The sequence below is a fragment of the Pristiophorus japonicus genome, chromosome 1, assembly GCF_044704955.1.
Source record: "Pristiophorus japonicus isolate sPriJap1 chromosome 1, sPriJap1.hap1, whole genome shotgun sequence".
Classification (NCBI taxonomy): Eukaryota; Metazoa; Chordata; class Chondrichthyes; family Pristiophoridae; genus Pristiophorus; species Pristiophorus japonicus.
The window spans coordinates 51,066,457-51,091,860 of NC_091977.1; the positions used below are offsets into that span (position 1 = coordinate 51,066,457).

The 25,404-nt window shown below is 43.0% G+C and overlaps 1 protein-coding gene across 4 annotated transcripts in view; it reads left to right on the forward strand.

Moving 5' to 3' along the window:
• The window catches only part of mtx3 (metaxin 3), a 34,611-nt gene extending 16,942 nt beyond the window's left edge, over positions 1-17,669 (forward strand). For 3 of the 4 annotated variants that reach the window (XM_070879693.1, XM_070879701.1, XM_070879711.1), the window contains exons 6-9: positions 4,770-4,846; positions 9,140-9,297; positions 13,500-13,570; positions 14,688-17,669. In XM_070879693.1, the coding sequence (XP_070735794.1) occupies positions 4,770-4,846; positions 9,140-9,297; positions 13,500-13,570; positions 14,688-14,789 (408 nt within the window). In that variant the 3' untranslated portion in view covers positions 14,790-17,669. The remainder of the gene's footprint in view (positions 1-4,769; positions 4,847-9,139; positions 9,298-13,499; positions 13,571-14,687) is intronic. The other variant, XM_070879720.1, reaches the window with a different exon arrangement.
• Positions 17,670-25,404: the final 7,735 nt, after the last annotated feature.

Below are 25,404 nucleotides of genomic sequence, written 5' to 3' on the forward strand. Positions count from 1 at the left end.
ATGTATAGTAGACACCTCAAGTCGCTGGAGAAATACCACCAACTATGTCTCCAAGATCTTATAAATCTTCTGGGAGGACAGACACAGCAACATTAGTGTCCTCGACCAGGCCAACATCCCCAGCGTTGAAGCACTAACCACACTTGATCAGCTCCGCTGGCAGGCCACATTGTCCACATGCCAGACACGAGACTCCCAAAGCAAGTGCTCTACTCTGAACTTCTTCACGGCAAATGAGCCAAAACGTTACAAGGACACCCTCAAAGCCTCCTTGATAAAGTGCAACATCCCCACTGACACCTGGGAGTCAATCTCTGGCCAAAGACCGCCCTAAGTGGAGGAAGTGCATCCGAGAGGGCGCTGAGCACTTCGAGTCCCATCACTGAGAGCATGCAGAAATCAAGCGCAGGCAGCGGAAAGAGCGTGCGGCAAACCAGTCCCACCCATCCTTCCCTCAATAACTGTTTGTCCCACCTGGTGACAGAGACTGTGGCTCTCGTATTGGACAGTACAGCCACCTAAGAATTCATGTTAAGAGTGGAAGCAAGTCTTCCTCGATTCCGAGGGACTACCTATGATGATGATGATGATTATAAAACATGTACTGCTACTTTTGTTATTTGAGTTTCAGCTGTCTATAAACCAATATAATTTTACACCACAGCTTAATCAATTTAAACCGTCCAAAGCACACAAAATCAAGTGTAGCGCAACAGCAGCCAAGACTCTTGTTCTGTCTAAGTGGGATATGGAATAGCTTACACCCCAATTATGGCATGGTCTGGAGTTGGTTAATTTGGTCATCTCTTTTAATCATTCCTTTCCTGGCTTAGCATCTGTTTCCCATATGCCTGTCTGAACCACCTTGCATTGAAGGTGCTATATAAATGGCTGTTAGTCAGGCTGGACGTTGAATACCACATTCAGTTCTGGTCACTGGGGCACAAGAGAAACCTTTTCAAGCCCTGGAAGCATTGCGGAGAAGGGCCACAAGGCTGATTCCTCATGCCAGAAGAAATGTTAGGAGGACAGTTTAGAAAAACTTGGACACATCGGGGCCGAAATTGCCCCTCTCTTCAAGGCCGGTTACCACGGCAAACCTCCGGCTTTTTGTGAAATGGCCGCTTGTAGCCCAATTGCCCTGCCGAGTTTTCCCGGTGGCGTCCCAATTTTTTTCCCCCCACTGCTGACTATCTATCTTACATGCACGCCGCCGATCTACCCCCCCCCCCCGGACGGCTACATTCCTCATGGAAAATCTTCGGTCCACCCAGCAGTGCCAAAGCAATTTTTTTCCCCCCTGTGGTCCAGTGAGGCTGTGGCCTTCTGCAGCAGTGGTGCGGCTTCCCTTAAAGGGGAGGATGCACTTCCACTGCCACCATGTTTTTTTTGGCCCGTTTGCCATGTTGGCCCGACAATTATGCCCATAGTTTCGGCCAGGCCGCCAACAGGCAGCCTAGCACCCCGTCTTGGGTGCCAAGCCGCTGGCCCGGCCGCAACCCTCCCTGTATTTTTTTTAAAGTGAAGAGGAGAGCCGTGGTGACGTGGCGCCATGATGATGTCATCACGGCAGTCACTCCGCTCCGTACCCACCTTCCGCCCCTCAGTTGCTGTCACCGCCAGGTCTTTGCCCTTCAGGTGTAGTCACCGCCCCCATTATGATCGGGTTCCGGATTGGAGAGAAAACCAAAGAGCCAACTGTTGCTCAAGAGGCGACCTGAACCACAGCTGCGGTTTAAAAACCACCGAAACGGGTTGGGAACTACCCCTTCATCTTTTAAAGGAGGAGAATGGGAAGAGTTTTTGTAGAGATATGAGTCTGCCTTGAAACAATAATTCATGGGATGTGGATGTGGCTGGCACGGCAGATATTTATTGCCTGTGCCTGATTGCCCTCAAAGGTAGTAGTGAGGCGCCTCATACAACTGAGTGGCTTGCTAGGCCATTTCAGAGGACAGTTAAGAGTCAACCACATTGCTGTCATTCTGGAGTCACATATAGGCCAGACCGGGTAAGAACAGACGATTTCTTTCCCTAAAGGACATTAGTGAACCAGATGGGTTTTTATGACAATCCAATAGTTTCATGGTCACCATCATGGATGCTAGTTTCTTCTTCCAGATTTAAAAAATTAATTGAATTTAAATTCCACGGCTGCCGTGGTGGGATTTGAAATTGTGTCTCTGGATCTTTAGTTCAGGCCTCTGGATTACTAGTCTAGTAATGCATAGAAACATAGAAAATAGGTGCAGGAGTAGGCCATTCGGCCCTTCGAGCCTGCACCGCCATTCAATGAGTTCATGGCTGAACATGCAACTTCAGTACCCCATTCCTGCTTTCTTGCCATACACCTTGATCCCCCTAGTAGTAAGGATTACATCTAACTCCTTTTTGAATATATTTAGTGAGTTGGCTTCAACAACTTTCTGTGATAGAGAATTCCACAGGTTCACCACTCTCTGGGTGAAGAAGTTACTCCTCATCTCGGTCCTAAATGGCTTACCCCTTATCCTTGGACTGTGACCCCTGGTTCTGGACTTCCCCAACATTGGGAACATTCTTCCTGTATCTAACCTGTCCAAACCCATCAGAATTTTAAACGTTTCTATGAGCATCCACTATGCTACCTTGCCCTTAATGGGCCAAATAGAATGGAATAGAGAAGATTGATCCTGAGTACTATTTCGAGGAATTGGCAAATAGATCAGAATTTTCGAGTGATTGACATAGAATCATAAAAATTTACAGCACAGAAGGAAGCCATTTGGTCCATCGTGTCTATGCTGGCCGAGAAAGATCTATCCAGCCTAATCCCATTTTCCAGCTCTTGGTCTGTAGCCTTGCAGGTTACAGCACTTTAAATGCATATCCAAGTACTTTTTAAATGTGATGAGGGTTTCTGCCTCTCCCACCCTTTCACACACTGAGTTCCAGACCCCCGCCACCCTCTGGGTGAAAAAAGTGCTCCTCTAATCATTTTACCAATTACTTTAAATCTATGCCCCCTGGTTGTTGACCCCTCTGGTGGGGGAAATAGGTGCCTCCTATGCACTCTATCCAGGCCCCTCATAATTTTATACACCTCAATCAGGTCTCCCCTCTGCTTTCTCTGTTCCAAAGATGTATGGAATGGTCTACCAGATAGAGCAATAGAGCCAAAAATTCAAGTGGCTGTGATGCAGGTACTGTAGGTGTCTATGGAAGAATGAGTTAGATGGGTCAAAAAAATGATTTCCACAAGTAACTCTATGGCTACTTTAGCACCTCAAACACTAGTGATGCCCTTTAAAAAGTGTTTCAAAAAGGGTCGCCTCCATGACCATCTCTGTTATCAAATTGTTTGACATCAAGACATTGTGCATGACATCCTCCAATTCAACATTGGGCAGACCTAAGCCATCTTACTCGTTTTCTGCCAAAAGCTCTGTACTTATGCATCAGTTCCATCCCCCTCCACAGACACTCTCACAGGTTGAATCAGATGGCAAGAAACCTTGACTTGCTGTTCAACTGGTAGTTAAATTTTAAACTCTATGGGGCCGAAATTGGTGGACTTACTGTCTGCTGCCGCCGAGTTTTCTGGGCGCTCTCCCCTCCGACGGAGTTTGATGGAGGCCTCCTGCCGGCGGGGAGAGAAGACGGCAGGGGATCGTCCGCTGCCAGTTTGGTCTGGACAGTCCTTCACTCCAGCAGGGGAAAAGACCGCCGTGTGGAGGCAGGTCTTACCTCAACGGTAAGTATGAAGACCTGCAAAAAAAAGATTGGTCCACTTCTTTCTATCTTTTGCAGGGATTCAGGTGGGTAGGGCCCCCTGAAGGATTTCTAGTGTTTTTTATTTTGTGAAAATGTTTAACTTTATCAGTTTTCCCCCCTCCCTGGGCCAGACTCCATCCTCAGCGGTACTTTGCCGAGCATTGCATTTGCTGCTGAGAATGGGAGCTACCGCCCGCTGACGCACAAATTTGAGGCATAAGTCCCATTTTTGCCGCCGGGTAGTCTTTCCAAGATTTTTCCATGAAACTGCCGCCCAAAGTACCGTCAGGATCTCAGTGGGCAGAACTTAACTTTCACCAATTTCGGGGCCCATGTATTTTATCCAATAGCAAGATGGCTAACCTCTACTTCTGCAATATTGCTTGCCCCGGTGCCCCCACCCCCACTGCCACTGAAACTTTTGTCCACACTTTAGCTATCTCCAGCCTTGACTTTTCAATCCAAGCTTCTTGTAAACCTTTTTTGCTTTGCTTTGATTGTGAGTTCTGATCAGTCACCGATTTAGTTCGTCGTTAGTTTTGAGAACTTTTTTAAAAAAAATAACATGGTTAAAGAATGCATCAGGACGTCATAGCTTTAGAAAATGCCTTGAAAGCTGAAAGATCTCTCATTTGATCCCTGGTCTATGCTGAATAAGTGGGTGGTAAGGATACTGCAGTTGGCATCCGTGACCCTGGGATAGGGAGATTAAAATAAACTGCCGTGATTCATCCTGATCACCATCTGTAGACTCCTGCTGTAAAGTGCACATGTAAGGACAGAATTGGGCTTGACTGTAATTCACCTTGCAGTTGAATAGCCCGCCAACTCTTCCTGTCTACAGTTGAACATAAAAATGTGGAAACGTACAAATTATTTCAGGAATCAAGAGAGGTTAAATATCTCGCACATTATCCAATGCCATTCTGGTTTTATATTGATGCATGTTTAAGAATTACAATTTGATTTAACTGTATAAATGTCTCAATTATGATTCTTTGGCATGATTTGAACAGATCTACAGAGATGCCAAAGAGTGTCTGAACCTTCTATCCTACAGATTGGGTGCATCAGATTTCTTCTTTGGCAAAATGTGAGTATTGAAGGGGACGAAATGCTTCCAGCAAATTTCCAGATAAGCTGCACTTTCTGTGGGGGAAAAGATATAAACTATATACTGAACCCCTCTAATCAGTGCCTTGATTATCCATCTCCTCGATGGTCTCCCCAGAATTGACGTGGAGTTTCTCCTGACTCCGAACCAGTACAGTTGCCCCTCCTGGCACTCACCCCACGATGGCAATTGAGCCCTTGATTATCTAATTAGTGGGGAATGGGGAGAAGTGGAGTGGGGGAGAGAGAGGGGGAGAGAAGAGGCAAAACTCTTTGCTACAACAGATAATGGAAGATATACTGTATTGTTTAAAATATTTCAAAGGGAAGTCAACTGCAGAACAACAGTGGAGTGTTTACACCTACTGTCCACTTGACCCATATGGATAAGCACAGTGAAATAATGCTGCATATTTTCTCATTTGGGACCCCAGCTATTTACAATATATATTAATGATTTAGACAAAGGAATTGAATGTAATATCTCAAAGTTTGCAGATCACACTAAGCTGGGTGGCAGTGCGAGCTGTGAGGAGGATGCTAAGAGGCTGCAGGGTGACTTGGACAGGTTAGGTGAGTGGGCAGATGCAGTATAATATGGATAAATGTGAGGTTATCCACTTTGGGGGCAAAAACAGGAAGGCAGATTATTATCTGAATGGTGACAGATTAGTAAAAGGGGAGGTGCAATGAGACTTGAGTGTCATGGTACATCAGTCATTGAAAGTTGGCATGCAGGTACAGCAGGTGATGAAGAAGGCAAATGACATGTTGGCCTTCATAGCGAGAGGATTTAAGTATAGGAGCAGGGAGGTCTTGCTGCAGTTGTACAGGGCCTTGGTGAGACCACACCTCGAGTATTGTGTGCAGTTTTGGTCTCTTAATCAGAGGAAGGACATTCTTGCTATTGAGGGAGTGCAGCGAAGGTTCACCAGACTGATTCCCAGGATGGCAGGACTGACATATGAGGAGAGACTGGATCGACTAGGCTTATATTCATTGGAATTTAGAAGAATGAGAGGGGATCTCAGAAACATATACAATTCTGATGGGATTAGACAGGTTAGATGTAGGAAAAATGTTGCCGATGTTGGGGAAGTCCAGAACCAGGAGTCACAGTCTAAGGATAAGGGGTAAGCCATTTAGGACCAAGATGAGGAGAAACTTCTTCACTCAGAGAATTGTGAACCTGTGGAACAACAGAAAGTTGTTGAGACCAGTTCATTAGATATATTCAAAAGGGAGTTAGATGTGGCCCTTACGGCTAAAGGGATCAGGGGTATGGAGAGAAAGCAGGAATGGGGTACTGAAGTTGCATGAACAACCATGATCGTATTGAATGGTGGTGCAGGCTTGAAGGGCTGAATGGCCTACTCCTGCACCTATTTTCTATGTTTCTATTTACAACTAGATCATGGATCACTAAAGGATTGCATGTACTCGAATGTAGATCTGCAAGGCACATCTACATCATGCAGCTTTTTTGGATCTGCAGGGATCTATTGTTTTTAAATTGCACTTGTGTATGCTTCTAGAACTTCTGTAAACTGAATGGGCCGTAATTTCTACGAGGCGTGTAAGCACCCATATGGACCGAGCAAGTTCCGCGAAAACCTGTAACTTGCGATCTGACAAGAATGTCTTGACCGATCCAACGCATCCCCAGAAAGAGGGCATCGCGGGCAGAGAGTTGGGCTATTTGCCCAGTGAATGCCCATGAAATTCTTACGCCTGAGCTTAAGAGATTTAAAAAAACAAATTTTATCAATCATTTATACATTAAAAAAAACCCTGTAAAATAAGGTAAGTTTATTGTTTTAGCCCCTTTAAAACATGTATGTTTATTTTACAGAAAAATAACTTTGTTTTAAATACTTAAATTCCATTTTAATTAATTTAAAATATGTAATGGTTTAATTTATTTGTGTAGTTGTATTTTTGGGTGTATTCCCATTCATACTTGTGACAGTTCTGTACATACAGAATCCCCATAAGCCATGAATGGAGATTCCCTTCTTTTATTGGTTGGGCCAGCCCATGTGATCCCAGGTGTGCTTGGGAACCGCATGCGCCCCTGAAGTACGTGGACCTCTACGCACAGGTATCCGGAGAGGTCCAGCACCGCGAATCTCCGTACCTTCTGGACCACCAGGTACGCGGGCATTTTATTTGCGGATCGGAGGCATTTCCCCGCAGCAAGGCTCCGATCGCAAATTCAGGGCCATTATTTTTGTCCGTATTTTAGATGTGTTAAAATAAAGTTAGAATACTGTAATGACAAAATTGTTAGACTTCTGTATTTTATTTCATACAATTTTGAATTAGCTAGAGTTAACATGAAAGCTGCCTTTTTTTTCTTTATATGAAACATATAAGATTCTGAGGGGGATTGACAGGGTAGATGCTGAGAGGTTGTTTCCCCAGGCTGGAGAGTCCAGAACTAGGGGACATAGTATCAGGATAAGGGGTTGACCATTTAAGACTAAGATGAGGAGGAATTTCGTCACTCGGAGGGTTGTGAATGTTTGGAATTCTCTGCCCCAGAGAGCTGTGGAGGCTGAGTGATTGAATATATTCAAGGCTGGAGTAGATAGATTTTTGGACTCATGGGGAATCAAGAGATATAGGGATTGGATGGGAAAGTGGAGTTGAGGTCAGAGATCAGCCATGATCTTATTGAATGGCGGAGCAGGCCTGAGGGGCCTTATGGCCTACTCCTGCTCCTAATGCGTATGTTCTTATGTTCGTGTTCCAAATGAAAGCTCTAAAATTAATATGTATCATATATCTGGGGGTTGTTATACAGATGTTAATTAAACTATACGTGGCCAAGCCATTAACAGATCCTCTGAAACAAGGTAATGTGTAAGCACCCGCTCATCCGTATTCTATAAAGAAGAAAGACTTGCATTTATACAGTGCCTTTCACGACCACCAGATGTCCTAGAACACTTTGCAGCCAATGAAGCTAAATTTTTTTAAAGTGTAGTCACTGTTGTAACATAGGAATTATAAATTAGTACGCATCATTGTGTCTTTAATCATGGGTGATTGATAGCTCTGACTTCAGATGCTTTTGGACAGCTTAAGTACTGGGAAATTTTCTTTAGTTCCGGCAAAAGATCTAATGTGGGTGGACTGCAAATTCATATCATCCGCATACAGTATTTGCATTGCAACGGTCTACATATTTAATGCAAAAGTCCTGTTTCTTTTCAAGCTGTATAAGAAATATCTTTTAAAAGGGCTTTTAGTTTTTAGATATTGCAATGACTCAGTATCTTGTATACTTGCTTCTGAATATGAACAAACTTGTAAATAAATCTGACAAAGGAATTTTAGCCTTGTGCAGTTTTTTTTACTGCCTTTAGGAATGCCGTGGTCACCCCATGTGATCGCTGCTGTATTATATAGAGGTTAATTGTTAATGCTGGGATTAGATCCCATACATGGGCCAGATGATATCAGACTCTTGTTTATATATGGAAACTACCGTTTGCAATGAACACAAGAAATAGTGTTTTGGGGGCAGGGCGGGGGGGAAGCCCAATGTAACAGTTAATGGCAGCTATTGTGGTCTAAATATCTCAGACCATACAGGCTATTTAAAGCTTCAATTAAAGTGAGTTATCAAAAACAAAAAGCAGCTATTATAAGCACGGAAAATGGGGACAGTAGAAGTAACTTTGCCCGACAGTCGAGAAAAGCCAGCGCTGAAATGTGTAGACTGATGTTGGAAGAAGAGGACACGATGTGGTGTAGGTACAAGGCCGAAGATAAGGAGCATCAGCTTCCGTACGAGGACAAGGAAAAGGAACGTTCCTGCAAGGTGGGAAATAAGAAACAGCAGCACTGGAGTGCTCACAAATTGGTAGAAAGCAGGCTGGTAACTGCCACAAAATAACAACTGCATTTAATGCTGTTGCAAATTATAAGGAAGGGGATGACATAGATGGATTCTTAAGGACATTGAATTATTAATGTGGGGAGAGAAGTGCAGCTGAAAGGCTGGTGCTCTTTATCTTAATAGTAAAATGCTTACTGCATTTTTAAGGAGTCGATCTGGTGCATGGTGGGAATTATAATGTGAACCAAGTGATTCGGGCTGCTTTTAATCTCACAACAGAAGTATATAGGCTTACATTTAAAATGTTCCCACTTTTTAAATTAACCAAGAACACAGGACAAATGTATTGAGGAAAAAGCCTGAGCAGTAACAACTGTCAGAATTGCCATTGTTTTATAACTTGAGTTTTCATTGTTTTATCTTTAGACCAACCAGTTTTGATGCCTTCGCATTTGGATTTCTTGCTCCTCTATATAAAGCCGAGCTGCCTAATGCTCACCTCCAGAAGCACTTGCAACAGCTCCAAAACCTGTGTCACTTCTGTGACAACATCCTGACTCAGTACTTCATACAAAGCTCTGCAGGTGAGTCACTGGGCATGGTGGGTGGAATACAGTACACACCAAACCCAACTTATTCCAGATCTATGCAGCATTTCAGTAGGAATACAATGTCCTGTTACATGCAACATGTAAAATAGTCCAGGAATGGATATAGCGATAATTTGTTAGGTGAGGAGATTTGGTAACTATTTGCTTTCGCCAAGCATGTACTTGCATCAAAGTTACATATCTATGGATTTCACTGGAAATAGTTACAGATTTTACTGTAAGCCAGTTTTTTTTATAATGGCATCATTTGTGATATTGGAGTAATGCATCAGTCATGGCAAAACTGTAGCAGATGGAGTTCAATGTGAGGTCATCATCTTTGGACCCAAGAAAGACGGAGGGGATGAAATTGCCCCTTATTGTAACCCTGTTAGTGCCTCCGGGGGGGCGCCAACGGGACGCAATGGCGTTTTTGCCTGGGGGGGGAGGGTGGCTAGCTCCTCCGGGGGTTTGGGGGGAATGCTGTTCCAGCAGCGCCGTTCCCTACGATTACCGCCCCGGGCCGGCACACTCCCAGCGATGACGTAATCGCCATGCACGCCGACCCCTTTGTGCCCCGCAGGCCGCGAGGCTGATTGCGCGGGTTGCAAAGCTGGCGGACATCCGCCGCCGTGGCGTCCCTTAAAGGGGAGACCTTTAGCACCGCGGGCTGTCACTTTTGTTTGTCAGCCGCCTCTTGCGCCGGCTCGACAATGGCGGCCTTGGCGACGACCAAGCCGCCATCATGCAGCCCGGCACTCCGTTATGGGTGCCAGGCTGCTGGCCCGCTCGATTGCCACCCTGGGTGCCTAGTAGCGGTGGCCTAGAGTGCGCAATGGCCCTTAAATCAGCGTCACGCTGCCACCCCAGGGAGCGCCTCTCCAAGGAAGGGGAGCACCTGAGGGCATTCACGACTTCCTTTTGAGGGGCACACGGCCCAATTCCTCGTCAGGGCGGGACTTCTTGGCCAGGCGATAAAAGTCCCAGCCCCGTAATGTTAACTCCCCCAATCGGGGCGAGTGGCAATTTTGGCCCCCGAGAATTTTCTAAATGGTGACAAGCTAGGAGCTGTGGGTGAGCAGAGAGATTTTGAGGTCCAAGAACAGAAATCGCTGAAAGCTGGTGGACAGGTACAAAAAATAATTTTAACTATTGGAATGTTGGCTTTTAGCTCTAGAGAGCTGGAATACAAAGGGCCTGCAGTGCTATGTTCCAGCTGTGCAGAGCCATGCTTAAACCCCATCTGAAGCAGTGTGCTCCGTTATGGGTATTGTACCTCAGGAAGGATATATTGGCCTTGGAGGGTGTTCTCTGCAGATTCACCAAAACGATACCGGGGCTAAAAGGGTTAAATTATGAGGGCAGGTTGCACAGGCTCGGCTTGTATTCCCTTGAATGTAGAAGATTAAGGAGTGATCTAATTCAAGTGTTTAAGATGATTAAAGGATTTGATAGGGTAGACGGAAAGAAACTATTTCCTCTGGTGGGATGTCCAGAAAAAAGGGGCATTATTTTAAAATGGCAGCTTGGTCATTCAGAGGTGATGTCAGGAAGCACTTCTTCACACACAGGTTAGTGGAAATCTGGAACTCTTTTCCCCCGAAAAGTTGTTGCGAACATAAGAAATAGGAGCAGGAGTAGGCCATTTGGCCCTTCGAGCCTGCTCCGCCATTCAATAAGATCATGGCTGATCTGATCCCGGGCTCAGCTCCAATTCCCCGCCCGCTCCCCATAACTCTTGACTCCCTTATTCAAAAATCTGCCTATCTCCACCTTTAATACATTCAATGACCCAGCCTCCACAGCTCCCTGAGGTAGAGAATTCCAAAGATTCCCGACCCTCTGAGAGAAGAAATTCCTCCTCATTTCCGTTTTAAATGGGCGACCCCTTATTCTGAATCTGTGCCCCCTTGAGGTTAGGACAATTAACAATTCCAAAATTGGGATTGATAGATTTTTTTTGTTAGGCAAGGTTATTCAGTTACGGAACCAAGGCGGGTAGATGAAGTTAAGATACAGATCAGCCATGATCTAATTGAATGGCAGAATGGGCTTGAGGGTCTGAATGCCCTGCTCCTGTTCCAATGAGGATGCAGTTTGTTAATGGCTTAAAGTACGTTTCTTCCACTGACTGGATTTAAAAAAATGTAACCCCACTTTTTAAAAAAGGAGGAAGACAGAAAACGGGGAATTATAGACCGGTTAGCCTGACATCGGTAGTGGGGAAAATGTTGGAATCAATGATTAAAGATGTAATAGCAGTGCATTTGGAAAGCAGTGACCGGATCAGTCCAAGTCAGCATGGATTTATGAAAGGGAAATCATGCTTGACAAGTCTTCAGGAATTTTTTGAGGATGTAACTAGTAGAGTGGACAAGGGAGAGACTAAGTGCGTGCCTGCCAGTCAGATTGCTCCGTCCCTCCCCCGCCGAACCTCTCCAGTCTCCGAGTGAGTGCCAGTCCTAGTCCACTTGGCTTCCCGCCCCTAGCCCAGGCCGAATGGCCTCCGATGTACTTGCCTGCGCCGATTTTTTTTAACTCTCCAAGGGTTTTCTCGAGGGTCCACATACGCTGGCCTAAGTAGAAATAGAGTAACCACCAGCTGGCCAAAGTTGCCTAAATGGCCAGAATTGGTGTAAGTGGCTGGTAATGCCCTCTTTTGAGAAAAAAAAACTTAACTAAAGAAAAAAATAATTAAATGAGTTACACTGGTGCAAATTGATTGGGGATTTTTAAGTTAGGCCAGAAAAAGCAGCCTACTCCAAAAAAAAAAGGCGCAAATACTGGGGAAAATTGAGCCCATTGTCTCTAAAGCTTTCCACCTCACTGACGTTAGGCAGACTGGCCTGTAATTGCCGGGTTCGTCCCGCCCCCTCCTTATTTGAACAGGGGTATAACATTTGCAATCCTATGACACCACTCTCACATCCTAAGGATTGGAAGATTGTGGCCAGATCCTCTGCCATTTCCACCCTTACTTCTCTCAGCAAGCTTGGATGCATCCTAGGGTGCTTTTAAATGCACTGCTTCATTTTACTCAAATTGCTGAGTTTTTTTTAATTAATGTCCCTTTTTGAAGCCAGGATTCCAGCAAAGCAGTGCAAGTTTAATTAAAAAGAAAATTCACATACAGTATTAATGAGGCAACTTACCAGAGAAGAATGCCATAAGTCTAAATTCTTGTCCTTCTCTCCTTCCCCTTGGAGAGATGGTATATTTTCACAGGGACAGAAATCCAGTCATGGACTTCATATTTGTGCTTAATCTTGGCTCTGAACATTCTTTCTGTTGACTTCCAAGATACATTGATGGTGTTGTAGAATCTGAAATGCATAGAAAGAGCTCTTTGTATAGATCAGATATTTAAGCAAATAGGGCTGGAATTTCATCAGCCTTCCGCCGCGTTTTTCGACAGTATTTCTTCATTTTGGGTGGAAACCCACCCTGTGGGAAATTCATTAAAGTGTTCCACCGGCAGTTTTGAAATATCGCTGGGGAGCGGACCACCGGTGTGCAACACTCAACAAAAAAAAACGTTCCGCCCTAGTTTGATCACAGCGGTGACCCGTAGATGGGGAAAAAAACCGGCGGGAAAATCCAGTCGGAGCAGCCTTTGGTACGGCGGTAGGTATGAAACCCTGCAAAAACGGTAAGTTGAAGTTTTAAAAAAATACTTTTTCAGCGATTCAGTACAAAAGGGTCTTGTGAATGTTTTATGATTTAAAAAAAAATGTTTTTAAAAAATTTTTTGTTTTTTGAAAAACAATTTTTTGTTATTTTCCCAACTTGTAGCGGTAATCAGCCTCGGACTAAAGATGACGAGAATCGTGTTTTCCGCCGCGAATCCTTGTACAATGCCGATTTTTCTCGCCGGGTGGATTTTTTTCCTTTTCATGAATTTTCCGCCGGTCTTAATAGCAGAGTCATCGCGGTTTTTTGGGTGGCAAACCGGTGGTGGTGGTTTTTGATCAATTTCCAGCCTATGGTTTGCTTTTGAATGCATTGTTTCATTTTTTTTAATTGAACAATGTTAATATAGCCTGATTACGATGGGATTTGCAAATGTTGCTTTATAAGGGCCCCAATCTCTAGGCGTGTAATAATTCATTGCATGCATACTCTTTTGTCTCACTGTTGCTGAAACGCTCCTCTTGCTGCTACTTTGTTCTGCGTTTTTTTTTATGCTGGCCTCTTAGAAGATGTGGTGGATGCAAACCTGCAGAAGCTGACGCAGCTTGTAAACCAGGAATCCAACCTGATTGAGAAGGTTGATTCTTTTAATTGCTTTTTCTATTGAACCAGTCTGTTCTATAAGTACCAAGATCCTGAATTCACTCCCCGTCTAGTTGGCACACTGAACAGCATGTATTAGTTTAAAGTATTCCTACCAGATTATTGCATAATCCATCACAGTTTGAATTCTGATGCACTGTCTAGTGCCATGCTGAGTCATACAGACAAAGAATTAATTCCTTTGTGCTGAGTCAGATGTATGAACACCCCAATCAGCCTGTGTTTGTGTGCTAGAGAAGGGAATATTCATAGAAGACTCTACTTCCCAATGGCTGTCCAGCAACACTTGCCTGAAAGTGTATGGAAACCAGGTGAGGCCAGAATCCGACTTAGCTGCGATTTCCCCCGCCAGTTGGATATCTGCTACTATGCACTGTCTAAACTCTCTCTCGTGGCAAGGTTCTGGAAAGCTGGTGACACCTGCAAAACTGACAGCAGGAATTACCACGTTCATGGGAAGAAGGAAGGAAACTGGAAAAGGAAATTCCAACACGTACTTCAGATACGTGCAAAGCTGATCCTTTGTCACGCTTTGTCTCTCTTTCTGGAAAGAGTCACTAATTCTGCTGATTATAATAACTCACCATGTCTTGTTCATACTGGAGCTGAAGTTAAGCATAGTGAGAGAATATTGGTGTATTTTTGACACTACAATTTTATTTCAATTATGGCAGTGTTAAGATTATATTTTTTTAATCATAAAATTAAAACCGATTCATGTAAATAACTTTGGAATAAATGAACTTGTGTTGCCACAATGTCATACAATATATTTTGATAATTGTCACAAATAATCGGCTTTGAAATCTAATCTTTTTAACAATATAGAAATATTTCCAATATGTAGATTGACCCGAAGTAATGCATGCAGAGTGCACTATTTCCATCTTTTAGTCACATATGACATATAAAAGCATTGGCACATAATGCGAAAGAACAACGTTTTTAGGTGAAAATTTGTTGAAGTAGAAGAAACCAATAATGTTACTATTAGAAAATTACATTTCTTCAGTTTAAATTTAAAAACATTAAATCCAATTATAAGCATGAAGACCTATCTGTCAAATCTTTAATATTTTTTTCTCCTGTAGATGGACGATAATCTTCGCAACAGCCCCCAGCACAAACCTTCAGGTGCAGCCCCCTCAAAACTAAGCCCCACGAGCAGTGAAGCCTGCGCATCACACCGTTGATTGTATTGACTGTTCGTTTTTGTCACCTATATATTTGCAGTACGTCTTGTGTTGACAGAACTTTAACATGGCTACGGATCGAAGAGCTGGACTGTGGAAATGGGAGATAAATAAAGCGTGCCATTTCAAGGTGAGGTATCTGAGGTCCTGTATCCGAGACGGAGAATTCTGAAAGCTTCACGTAAAACAGTGGAACTCTATATCTGTTGTTTCCAGTTCAGCAGCTGGAGCTAAGGAAACAGCACCCTTTCAGAAGCAACATTTCGGGGGCACATTTCTGATTTTTGAAAAAAGAATTAGAGTTTAATATGTTTTAAACTACAATAGACAATTGACTGCTGTTTGGGGCTCTCATTTGATATAGCTCTACTTGTTCTAGATGGAGGTAAGGCGTGCCAGTTTTTGATGGCTTGACCAGGTGGCTGCCAATTCTGGAGGCAAACGTCATCTGGAAGCAGCAGCATTTCCTAGAATACTGTACTCTTTTAGCCCCGCTGTCTATCATATACAGGTGCTGTCCAACTCTGGCTGGCTGCAACAAGTGAACAACCACTCCTTAATAGCTCTCGTTAGTAGCTTGTTTGAACTGCAAAGGTTGTACCTCAAGTAATCTTTGTAAAGGGCTGCAGTTATTTGACCTTAATCAATTCATTGTTGACTCCATGGTTTTAATGGAGACATCTTTAGTACAGAATGGTAAAGTATTGTAAATGATGTTATTTTCCTAAAATCCCATAGATCAGTTAATAAAGTAAGGACAATGTTGGAATGCATTTAAAACCATTTTGACTTTAGGAGCAGCAAAAGCTTTTGGAGAAAAATGTGCTTTTGAATTTTTTACATTGATCTATTTCATGAATATATGTAATAGTTTCTAACTGACAGTTTTCCCATGCACTTCAATCAATTGGCATCCGTTCAGATTTGTACCCTATCAAATTTAGTTCAGATGCTGCAGTGGGCTGAAGTCACAAAACTTCTTGCAGTTGAAACTGAATCCGTTAACATGGGTTAGTGTATAAAATTTAATATCAATATGTGCAACGGGGAGTACCTTCAGTGCAGAGCGTGAACAAGTACTCTTAATGGATTGTTTGCAACCGATCATTTGAACCCCAATTATTCAAGAATGGTTGTAATTTGGTTTAAACATCTTTGTTTAAACTGTAAATTGGTACATGAATACTAAAATGTCAGTTAGGAATGGTACGCTTTAATTGCAAGTCTATTGTGATAAAACTCACTTTTTCCGAAAAAGGACACTGATTAATGTGCCTTTAATTACTTTTTTGTTAAACTCCTCATTCTGTCTTGATAAAGTACGGCGCTCTTTATATAAAAACAAGTTCTCATGCAGAAAGAAAAAAAGCTCAAATTATTACATTTACAGAAATATTCTTTGAAGGTTTCGTACATTTTCTGTGTTTTATGCTGTCCCATGTTTAAAATTCTCCTCAAGAATACTTTATTTACAAAATTAAAATCGGCAGTGTGAACATCCTTGTGCACAGCCAAGAGTACTGTGAAATGTTGTTAATAGCAATTTAAATGCAAGAAAAGTTCATGAATGTACTGGAAAAGACAGTTTTCAGTAGGCATCTATATCCCTGAGATTTTCAATTTTGAAAGTTTTTTGAGAGGATTGGGAATATTTGCACAAGGCTGCTCAGTAAGTATGATTTAATGAGTTAGATGTAAAGATTGAACCAGCTTCTGCTAACCATCAATCTTTTATAGTATTGAGTTTGTATCTAAGCAACTAGACATTACACTTTCAATTGATTAGTGCTGCTCAAACCTATTGATGGCTTGTATGTTGGCTTTATGTGTGCTTGGTGTAACTTGAGCTGGTGGGAACACAGTTTGTTTTTAAGTGTTACACGACAAGAGTAAATGTTTCCTGTCTACAACTAATACAGCTGATTTTTCTATTGCTAATTTAATGTTTAGGTTGGCTGTATTTCATATATTGCTAGGATATTATTACTGCTGCATACCGCACTTTATCATTTATCTACAGCAACTTATATCCAGATGGCTGGAACTTAAACTGGCCACCTCTAAATGTTTGTTGTGCACATTTCAATTTTTTTTGTAGAGGAAGTTTTGCACTAGGAGTTTTTCCACAATCATTTAATAGTTCCTGATTATGTACAATAACAGCTGCTGTTTTTAAAAACTTGAAAACCTTTATTTCAAAATTTTCATCCTTGTTTTCAAATCCCTCCATGGCCTCGCCCCTCCCTATCTCTGTAATCTCCTCCAGCCCCACAAACCCTCCCCGAGATGTCTGCGCTCCTCAAATTCTATCCTCTTGAGCATCCCTGATTATAATCACTCAACCATTGGCGGCCGTGCCTTCAGTTGCCTAGGCCCCAAGCTCTGGAACTACCTGCCTAAACCTCTCCACCTCTCTACCTCTCTTTCCTCTTTCAAGACGCTCCTTTAAACATGCCTCTTTGACCAAGCTTTTGGTCACCTGTCCTAATTTCTCCTTATGTGGCTTGGTGTAAGTTTTTATGTCTTTATAATATTCCTGTGAAGCACCTTGGGTTGTGTTATTATGTTAAAGACGCTATATAAATACAAGTTGTTATATTCTAAAGTAGTCGTAACTGCTGGGATTGGAAATTTAGTGTTAATTTTCAACACTTCTGTTGGTTTCATCAGATTCTGTGGGTTTTTTTGTTACAAAAGCATCATTTTCAATTGTTCCTCCTACTTGCCATAGTGGCAAATACAGATCTGTGCACTGGCACAGAAAGAGCATCCAAGCCAAAAAGGCAGACAAGTAACCCTGAGGAACAGGTGTGCCTTTGTAGGTAGATAAGAGTCACTCTGAGAAGAAAGTGTGCATACATACATGCAACGGTTCAAGAAGGCGGATCATCACCACCTTGAGGGCAAACATAAGAACATAAGAAATAGGAGCAGGAGTAGGCCATTTGGCCCCTCGAACCTGCTCCGCCATTCAATAAGATCATGGCTGATCCAATCATGGACTCAGCTCCACTTCCCTGTTGCTCCCCATAACCCTTCATTACCTTTATCGTTTAAAAATCTATCTATCTTCCCCCTTAAGTATATTCAATGACCCAGCCTCCACAGCACTCTGGGGCAGAGAATTCCACAGATTTACAACCTTCTGAGAGAAGACATTCCTCCTCATCTCAGTTCTAAATGGGCGACCTCTTATTCTTAGACTATGCCCCCTAGTTCTAGATTCCCCATGAGTGGAAACATTCTCTCTGCATCTACCTTGTTGAGCCCCCTCAGTATCTGATACGTTTCAATAAGATCATCACCTCGCATTCTTCTAAACTCCAATGAGTATAAGCCCAACCTGCTTAACTTTTCTTCATAAGTCAACCCCTTCATCTCAGGAATCAACCTAGTGAGCCTTCTCTGAACTGCCTCCAATGCAAGTATGTCCCTCCTTTTTTAAATAAGGAGACCAAAACTGTACACAGTACTCTAGGTGTGGCATCACCAATACCCTGTACAGTTGTAGCAGGACTTCCCTATTATACTCCATCGCCCTTGCAATAAAGGCCAACATTCCATTTGCTTCCTGATCACTTGCTGTGCCTGCATACTAACTTTTTGTGTTTCATGCACAAGTACCCCAGGTCCCGTTATACTGTGGCACTTTGCAATCTTTCTCCATTTAAATAATAACTTGCTCTTTGATTTTTTTTTTCTGCCTGAGCTCACACTTTCTAACATTATACTCCATCTGCCAAATGTTTGCTCACTCACTTAGTCTGTCTATGTCCTCCTGCAGCCTGTTTATGTCCTCCTCACACATTGCCCTTCCTCCCATCTTTGTATCATCAGCAAACTTGGCTACATTACACTCAGTCCCCTCTTCCAAGTCGTTAAATAGATTGTAAAGCGGAGTAACCACTGGGTGTTTTTAAAACTTCATTCCTACTGCAGTAAAGGCATTCATTTAGCATTATTTTTGCACCTTTCTCCTGTTTTTAGTTGATGTTCTCTAAATTTCGCAATTTATTTTGACGATCTGTCATTAACAGCATGTGAATATTTTGAAAGCTTCAAAAGATGTTTACACCTTCAAAGATCCGTGTTGGAAAGGTGGCATGCATTGGTTCTGTTCTTGTGTTGTAACCTTGAAGTAATGTGACAGACCATGCACATTGACTGACGAGACTATTTTCTTTCTATTCATTCTCGGGATGTGGGCGTCTGGCAAGGCCAGCATCTACTGCCTGACCTTAGTTGCCCTGAGCAGGTGGTGATGGGGCTGCCTTCTTGAACCATTGCCATACGTGTGGTGATTCTTGGTTATTCCTTGTAGTAATCTTTGATACAACTGAGTGGCTTGCTAGGCCACTTCAGGGCAGGGTTAAGAGTCACATGTAGTTCCAGACCAGTTAAGGGCGGCAGGTTTCCTTCCCTAAAGGACGTTAATAAACCAGTTGGATTTTTCCGACAATCTGACAGCTTCATGGTCACTTTTACTGCAGTGTTCCCTGAAGCTGTGCGGCTGCACAGCACTCTGGAGCTCCCGCGCAGCCGGCTCACCAGCTTTTAAAGGGAAAAGAAACCCTGCATACACGGCATTTTGAATGGGCTGTGTAATCCGTTAAAGGGGCCGTGTGGACCCCGCCAAAAAATTAGAGGGAACATTGTTTTACTGGTGTTGGCTTTTATTTCCAGATTTGTTTTTAAACCGAATTCAAATTCTCAAACTGCCATGTTGGGATTTGTTGTCTGGTTTAATTAGACCAGGTCTCTGAATTGCTAGTTCAGTAACAACCACTACCATACCCACGTATACTCTCTGACAGTGATCTAACCTCAATCAGGATAATAGAACAGGCAGTGAGTATTACCTCAATCGAGTTAATCGTGTGACGGGCCTTGGTTGTCCTTTTTAAGTGGTATGTTGTAAGTTTCATAAAGACATCGTATGAAAGATCTACAGAGCCAAAGCATACTGAAACCTTCAGATGTTTGGCTCGCAGTGCAGTCATCATAATAGTGTGCAATAACCAGGAGTTGAAAAAAAATCATTAAAATAGATGAATTAATGTGATGGGGGTCAGATAGTAAGATATTCAAATTAATTACCTTTAATTTAAAATAACAAATATTTGGACTGTTAGCCTTCTAACTGATTTGTTCTAAGCTCTGAGTAATGTGCCTTAGATTTAGGCACTGTGGTTATATTGACTTTCACTGAATGCAGAGAAAGGGTCAGAATCACTTCTCGTTTATTGCTGTGGGTTATCAGGGATTGTAAACTCATGTTTTTAAGAATGTGTTTTTTTTTTTAAGAGACTGCAGCCATTGATCATTCCAGTCAAGGGAAGGAGTGTAGCAGGGGAAAATGACAGCCCTTCCTCTGAATTCAGAGCCCCCTAGAAAAATAAGAAATTGTAGCAGAAATGCTGCATCATAGAATCAAAGAATGATACAGCACAGAAGGAGGCCATTCAGTCCATCGTGCCTGTGCCGGCTCTTTGAAAGAGCTGTCCAATTAGTCCCCATAGCCCCATATATAAATGGATGCCCCATGCAGTTGCTTATAGCGAGCTGGATGATGTGTTGATCTATAAGTGTGTTATCATGTAATTCTATTGTTGAAGTGAATTTGTGTCCTTTTTAAGGTTAAATAAAGACTAGGGGAGGTCAATCTGGGTTTAGTCTCTCTTGCATTTGCAGGCTAAAAGGTTGTTACAAATTTCAGGCTGGAAGTCAGAACCCTGGTGAAGCTGCCTGGTTTTGTGTCTCTTACAGTCAGTGTCAATTTTCCCTTATTATTTCTCTGTATATTGGAAGTACTGTACTAGCTACTCCTGGTAAGTCAGAGAATGTGGTATTTTATAAGGATAGCAACATTATACCATGTGAAACACAGTAGGTCTGCAATTCCTGGAGGCCTGCACCACTGGAAGTGTGGCAGGGCATAACTCTGACTCGGTGTTGATCCCCCGTCGCACTTCCTGGATGGCGTTAAATGCCTGGCACTGTGTGGGGCCATAAATGTGTTAGAACTCTCAAAAGGTTGCATTTTTAAAATTGCCATTATAAATCTAGCACTGCGCGCCTCATTCTGCCAGCATGTTAACCTGGCACACAAGTCCGTGTGGGTTTCTTGACAGGTAACATCATCCCATGGATCCTGCGTCTTACAGCATTTAGTATGGATAGGGGGGCAGATGTAGAAGAGCCTGCCTCCACCTTTTGTCATAATTTTTAATGTCGGTTGTAAAATTATGTGGAATCCCTCCCTTCTGCTCTCCCTCCCTTCTCTTTCCCCCCCCCCCCCCCCGGCATCTTTGAAGTATCCTTTCAGGCCCAGGAATTTTGGGCCCGATTATTTTGCTGCTAAAGTGTAGGCGAGCGCACCTTTTAAGATTACATGGTGTAATTACTCTGCATTCTTTAAATCAGAGTTTGGTTTTCTCTTTTTGTAAAAAAACCCGATAGCCAAGGTCAATTAGGAGTTGGATATTATGACTCCCATGGCAATTAGATATTTTCTGTGTTAGGGAAGTATCTCTCTCTTGACACATGATACAGAAAATAAATTAGCATCTAGGCAAGTGTGATGAACAAAACATGCACTAGACATACCCAAGACATAATGGCCAGCGTCCGCTGTCATTCCGCCTTTGAAACTGACCGCAACTTTGGGATTTAGCGCAGGCACGTGCGGAAATCCCGAAGTTGCGGTCTGTCATTGATCGCTTAGAAACTGGCTGCGCTGTGCCCCCCTCTCTTCCCCCCCCCCCCCCCCCAGAGCCAGCAATCAGTGAAATCTCGTAAATTACTGAAATGAACAAAAACTTCTGCTCTTCCGCAGTAAGTACGCTGTTAAATTCCACACTAAAAGTTAAATCCAAAGGGATTATTAGGTGTAACTGGAATTTTAACAGCGTATTGACTGCTAAACAAACCTTAAGGGCCTGGAAAACACATTTTAATTTTGTACAGCATGAAGTTTGTCCATTTTATTAAAAATTAACATTTTTAAGAAACTTTTCACTTTAAAAAAAAAAAAAAATTGTCCATCTTTATTTCAGGTTTGCCTTTTCCCCATGTGAGTGCCCCAATCGTTCTTATGCTCTCTCTAACGACTTTAAAAAGTTAGAATTTTAAGAGCTTACTCAGTGAGAATTCTGCGTTTTGATTGGCTGCTTAGACAGCCTGTTGACGCAACAGCAGTTCAAACCAGGGACTCCCCGCTATAGTCCATTGAATTGAAGGTCGGAAAACCTGAAGTTCTCGACAGAGGGATTGGGAGATCCTTGTGCGGAACGTACTTCGGGACCAGCAGTGAAAGCAATTCAGTTGAATATTTTGCAACCTACCCGCCATTAGTTCAGTAACTGATGATTTTTTTAATTAATCACTTTAATTTCACATTTTTCAGCTCTGAAATGGGGCTTGTAATTGCACCACTTGGCACAAGTACTGTTATCAAGATGGCCACCCTTTGATGTCACACTCTCGTTCGTTTTTTCATATTTTTTTATGTATAAAAAAATTGCCATTTAATGAACTGTAACCATTGAATTCCTAATATATCAGTGCTTCTCTTTCTGTTGCCTTTTCACTAATTGTTCACTAATCTTGTCATTTGTCTTGTCACTAATCCACTAGTTAGTAACCAGAGGACACAGATTTAAATTAATTGACAAAAGTACCAAAAGGAGATGAGAATTTTTTTTTTTTTACACACTGAGTAATCATGGTCTGGAAAGCAATGTGTGAGGAGGACACAAAAAATCTGCAAAAGGACATAGACAGGCTAAGTGAGTGGGCAAAAATTTGGCAGCTGGAGTATAATCTTAGAAAGTGTGAGGTCATGCACTTTGGCAGAAAAAATCAAAGAGCAAATTATTATTTAAATGGAGAAAGATTGCAAAATGCTGCAGTACAGCAGAACCTGGGGGTACTAGTGCATGAAACACAAAAGGATAGTATGCAGGTACAGCAACTGATCTGGAAGGCCAATAGTATCTTGGCCTTTGTTGCAAAGGGGATAGAGTATAAAAGCAGGGAAGTCTTGCTACAGCTATATAAGGTATTGGTGAGGTCACACCTGGAATACTGCGTGCAGTTTTGGTTTCCATATTTACGAAAGGATATTCTTGCTTTGGAGGCAGTTCGGAGAAGGTTCACTAGGTTGATTCCGGGGATGAGGGGGTTGACTTATGAGGAAAGGTTGAGTAGGTTGGGCCTCTACTCAATGGAATTCAGAAGAATGAGAGGTGATCTTATCGAAACGTATAAGATTATGAGGGGGCTTGACCAGGTGGATGCAGAGAGGATGTTTCCACTGATGGGGGAGAATAGAACTAGAGGGCCCAATATTAAAATAAGGGGCCGCCTATTTAAAACTGAGATGAGGAGAAATTTCTTCTGAGGGTTGTAAATCTGTGGAATTCGCTGCCTCAGAGAGCTTTGGAAGCTGGGTCATTGAATAAATTTAAGACAGAAATAGACAGTTTCTTAAACGATAAGGGGATAAGAGGTTATGGAGAGTGGGCGGGGAAGTGGAGCCGAGTCCATGATCAGATCAGCCATGATCTTATTGAATGGCGGAGCAGGCTCGAGGGGCCGTATGGCCTACTCCTGTTCCTATTTCTTACGTTCTTATTGCCTGTAAGGGTGATGGAAGCAGATTCAATAATAACTTTTTAAAAAGAAATTGGATAAATACTTGAAAAGGAAATTTTTGCGGGGCTATGGGGAAAGAGCAGGGGAGTGGGATAAATTCGATTGTTCTACCAAAAAGCCGGCACAGGCACGATGGGCTGAATGGCCTTCTTCAGTACTGTGTGATTCTATAATGATTGTATTGGGTTCATAACAGCTGATTTAGGAAAATTTGTTCAGTGTGCAACTTTTGAATGTAAAATGTTTTTGAAGGGTGCACATCTTTTATTAGAATGTATTTTTCTAAGCCTCTTTGCAGCTATTGCAATGTTGAATGTACAAAAAAAGTCACATCCAAATAAAGATTTTTAAAAAGTTTTTTTTTTGTGTAATATGTCACAGCTGATGTTTTACTGTTACAGGTCTACCATTTATTAATTGATACAGGCCTTAAAAGAGCCCCATGTAGAAACCAAAGTGGGCCTGGAAAAAGCTCCCCAAAGAACAATTCCAAGAATGTAGACCTTCACTTAAGTGGGGTCAAAATAGAACTTCCACCCTCAGCAAATCGTGACCCCGCTGCATTTACTTGTTGGTGAGTGGAGTCTCACCAAGACACAGCTTGCCACTGTGAGGGAGCCAAAGTTGGCAGTGCTATCCGAGGAGGAGGGGACATCTTATAAGGGGAAAGGATGCGTTTGACAGTCTCTCCAGGAGCTGAGGAATCTCTAACACAAGTTATGGGGGCTTTAAAAGAATGCTGGTAGCTCTCCCAAAATTCCCCAGTGTGGAATTGACCGCACCCTTTTCTGGTTGAGTGGATGGTACTTGCGGTCCAAGGAATGGATATTGGCTGGGTCCTGCCATCATTTATATGCGGCAGGCGGCCAAGATTCCTGCAGTTGGCAGGTGGAGGGAAATCTACCATAGAGCCAGCAGGACTTTGGATGTAATGGTCGGCCACCCGCCCCATTTCCCGCCACTATATTGCCTGATTTTGACCAATATAATGGAGAAAAATCCAACCCAACAAGTTTACTGTGAGTAGAACCCCACATGTCCCATACAAACTGTCCTTTACACAGGAAATCCTGATTAGCTCTAATTTTCTAGGAATGTCTTACTTATTCCAGAATGTAATTCCACAAAATTAAGAGCGGAAAAGATGTGCCCATGGTGCAAAGTTGTTCTTAAGATGAACATGCTATTGTTGCAGAGCTTGCTTGCTCTTTTCGCTTTGTTGCTTTAAATGCCAGAATTTACACACACACTCAGTTGTAGTCATCATCATCATCATCATGATCATTATAGGCAGTCCCTTGAAATCGAGGAAGACTTGTTTCTACTCTTGAAAATGAATTCTTAGGTGACTGTACAGTCCAATACGGGAATGACAGTCTCTGTCACTGGTGGGACAGACAGTCGTTGGAGGAAGGGGTGGGTGGGGAGTCTGGTTTGCCGCATGCTCCTTCCGCTGTCTGCGCTTGTTTTCTGCATGCTCTTGGCAACGAGACTCGAGGTGCTCAGCGCCCTCCCGGATGCATTTCCTGCACTTAGGGTGGTCTTTGGCCAGGGACTCTCTGGTGTCGATGGGGATGTTGCACTTGTCAGGGAGGCTTTGAGTGTGTCCTTGAAACGTTTCCTCTGCCCAACTGGGGCCCGCTTGCCGTGTAGGAGTAGAGCGCTTGCTTTGGGAGTCTTGTGTCAGGTATGCGAACAATGTGACCCGCCCAATGGAGCTGGTCGAGTGTGGTCAGTGCTGCGAATGTTGGCCTGGTCGAGGACGCTAACGTTGGTGCGTCTATCCTCCCACGGGATTTGCAGTATCTTGCGGAGACGTCGTTGGTGGTATTTCTCCAGCGATTTGAGGTGTCTATATGGTCCATGTCTCTGAGCCATTCAGGAGGGCGGGTTTCACTGCAGCCCTGTAGACAAGGAGCTTGGTGGCAAATTTGAAGGCCTGATCTTCGAATATACTCTT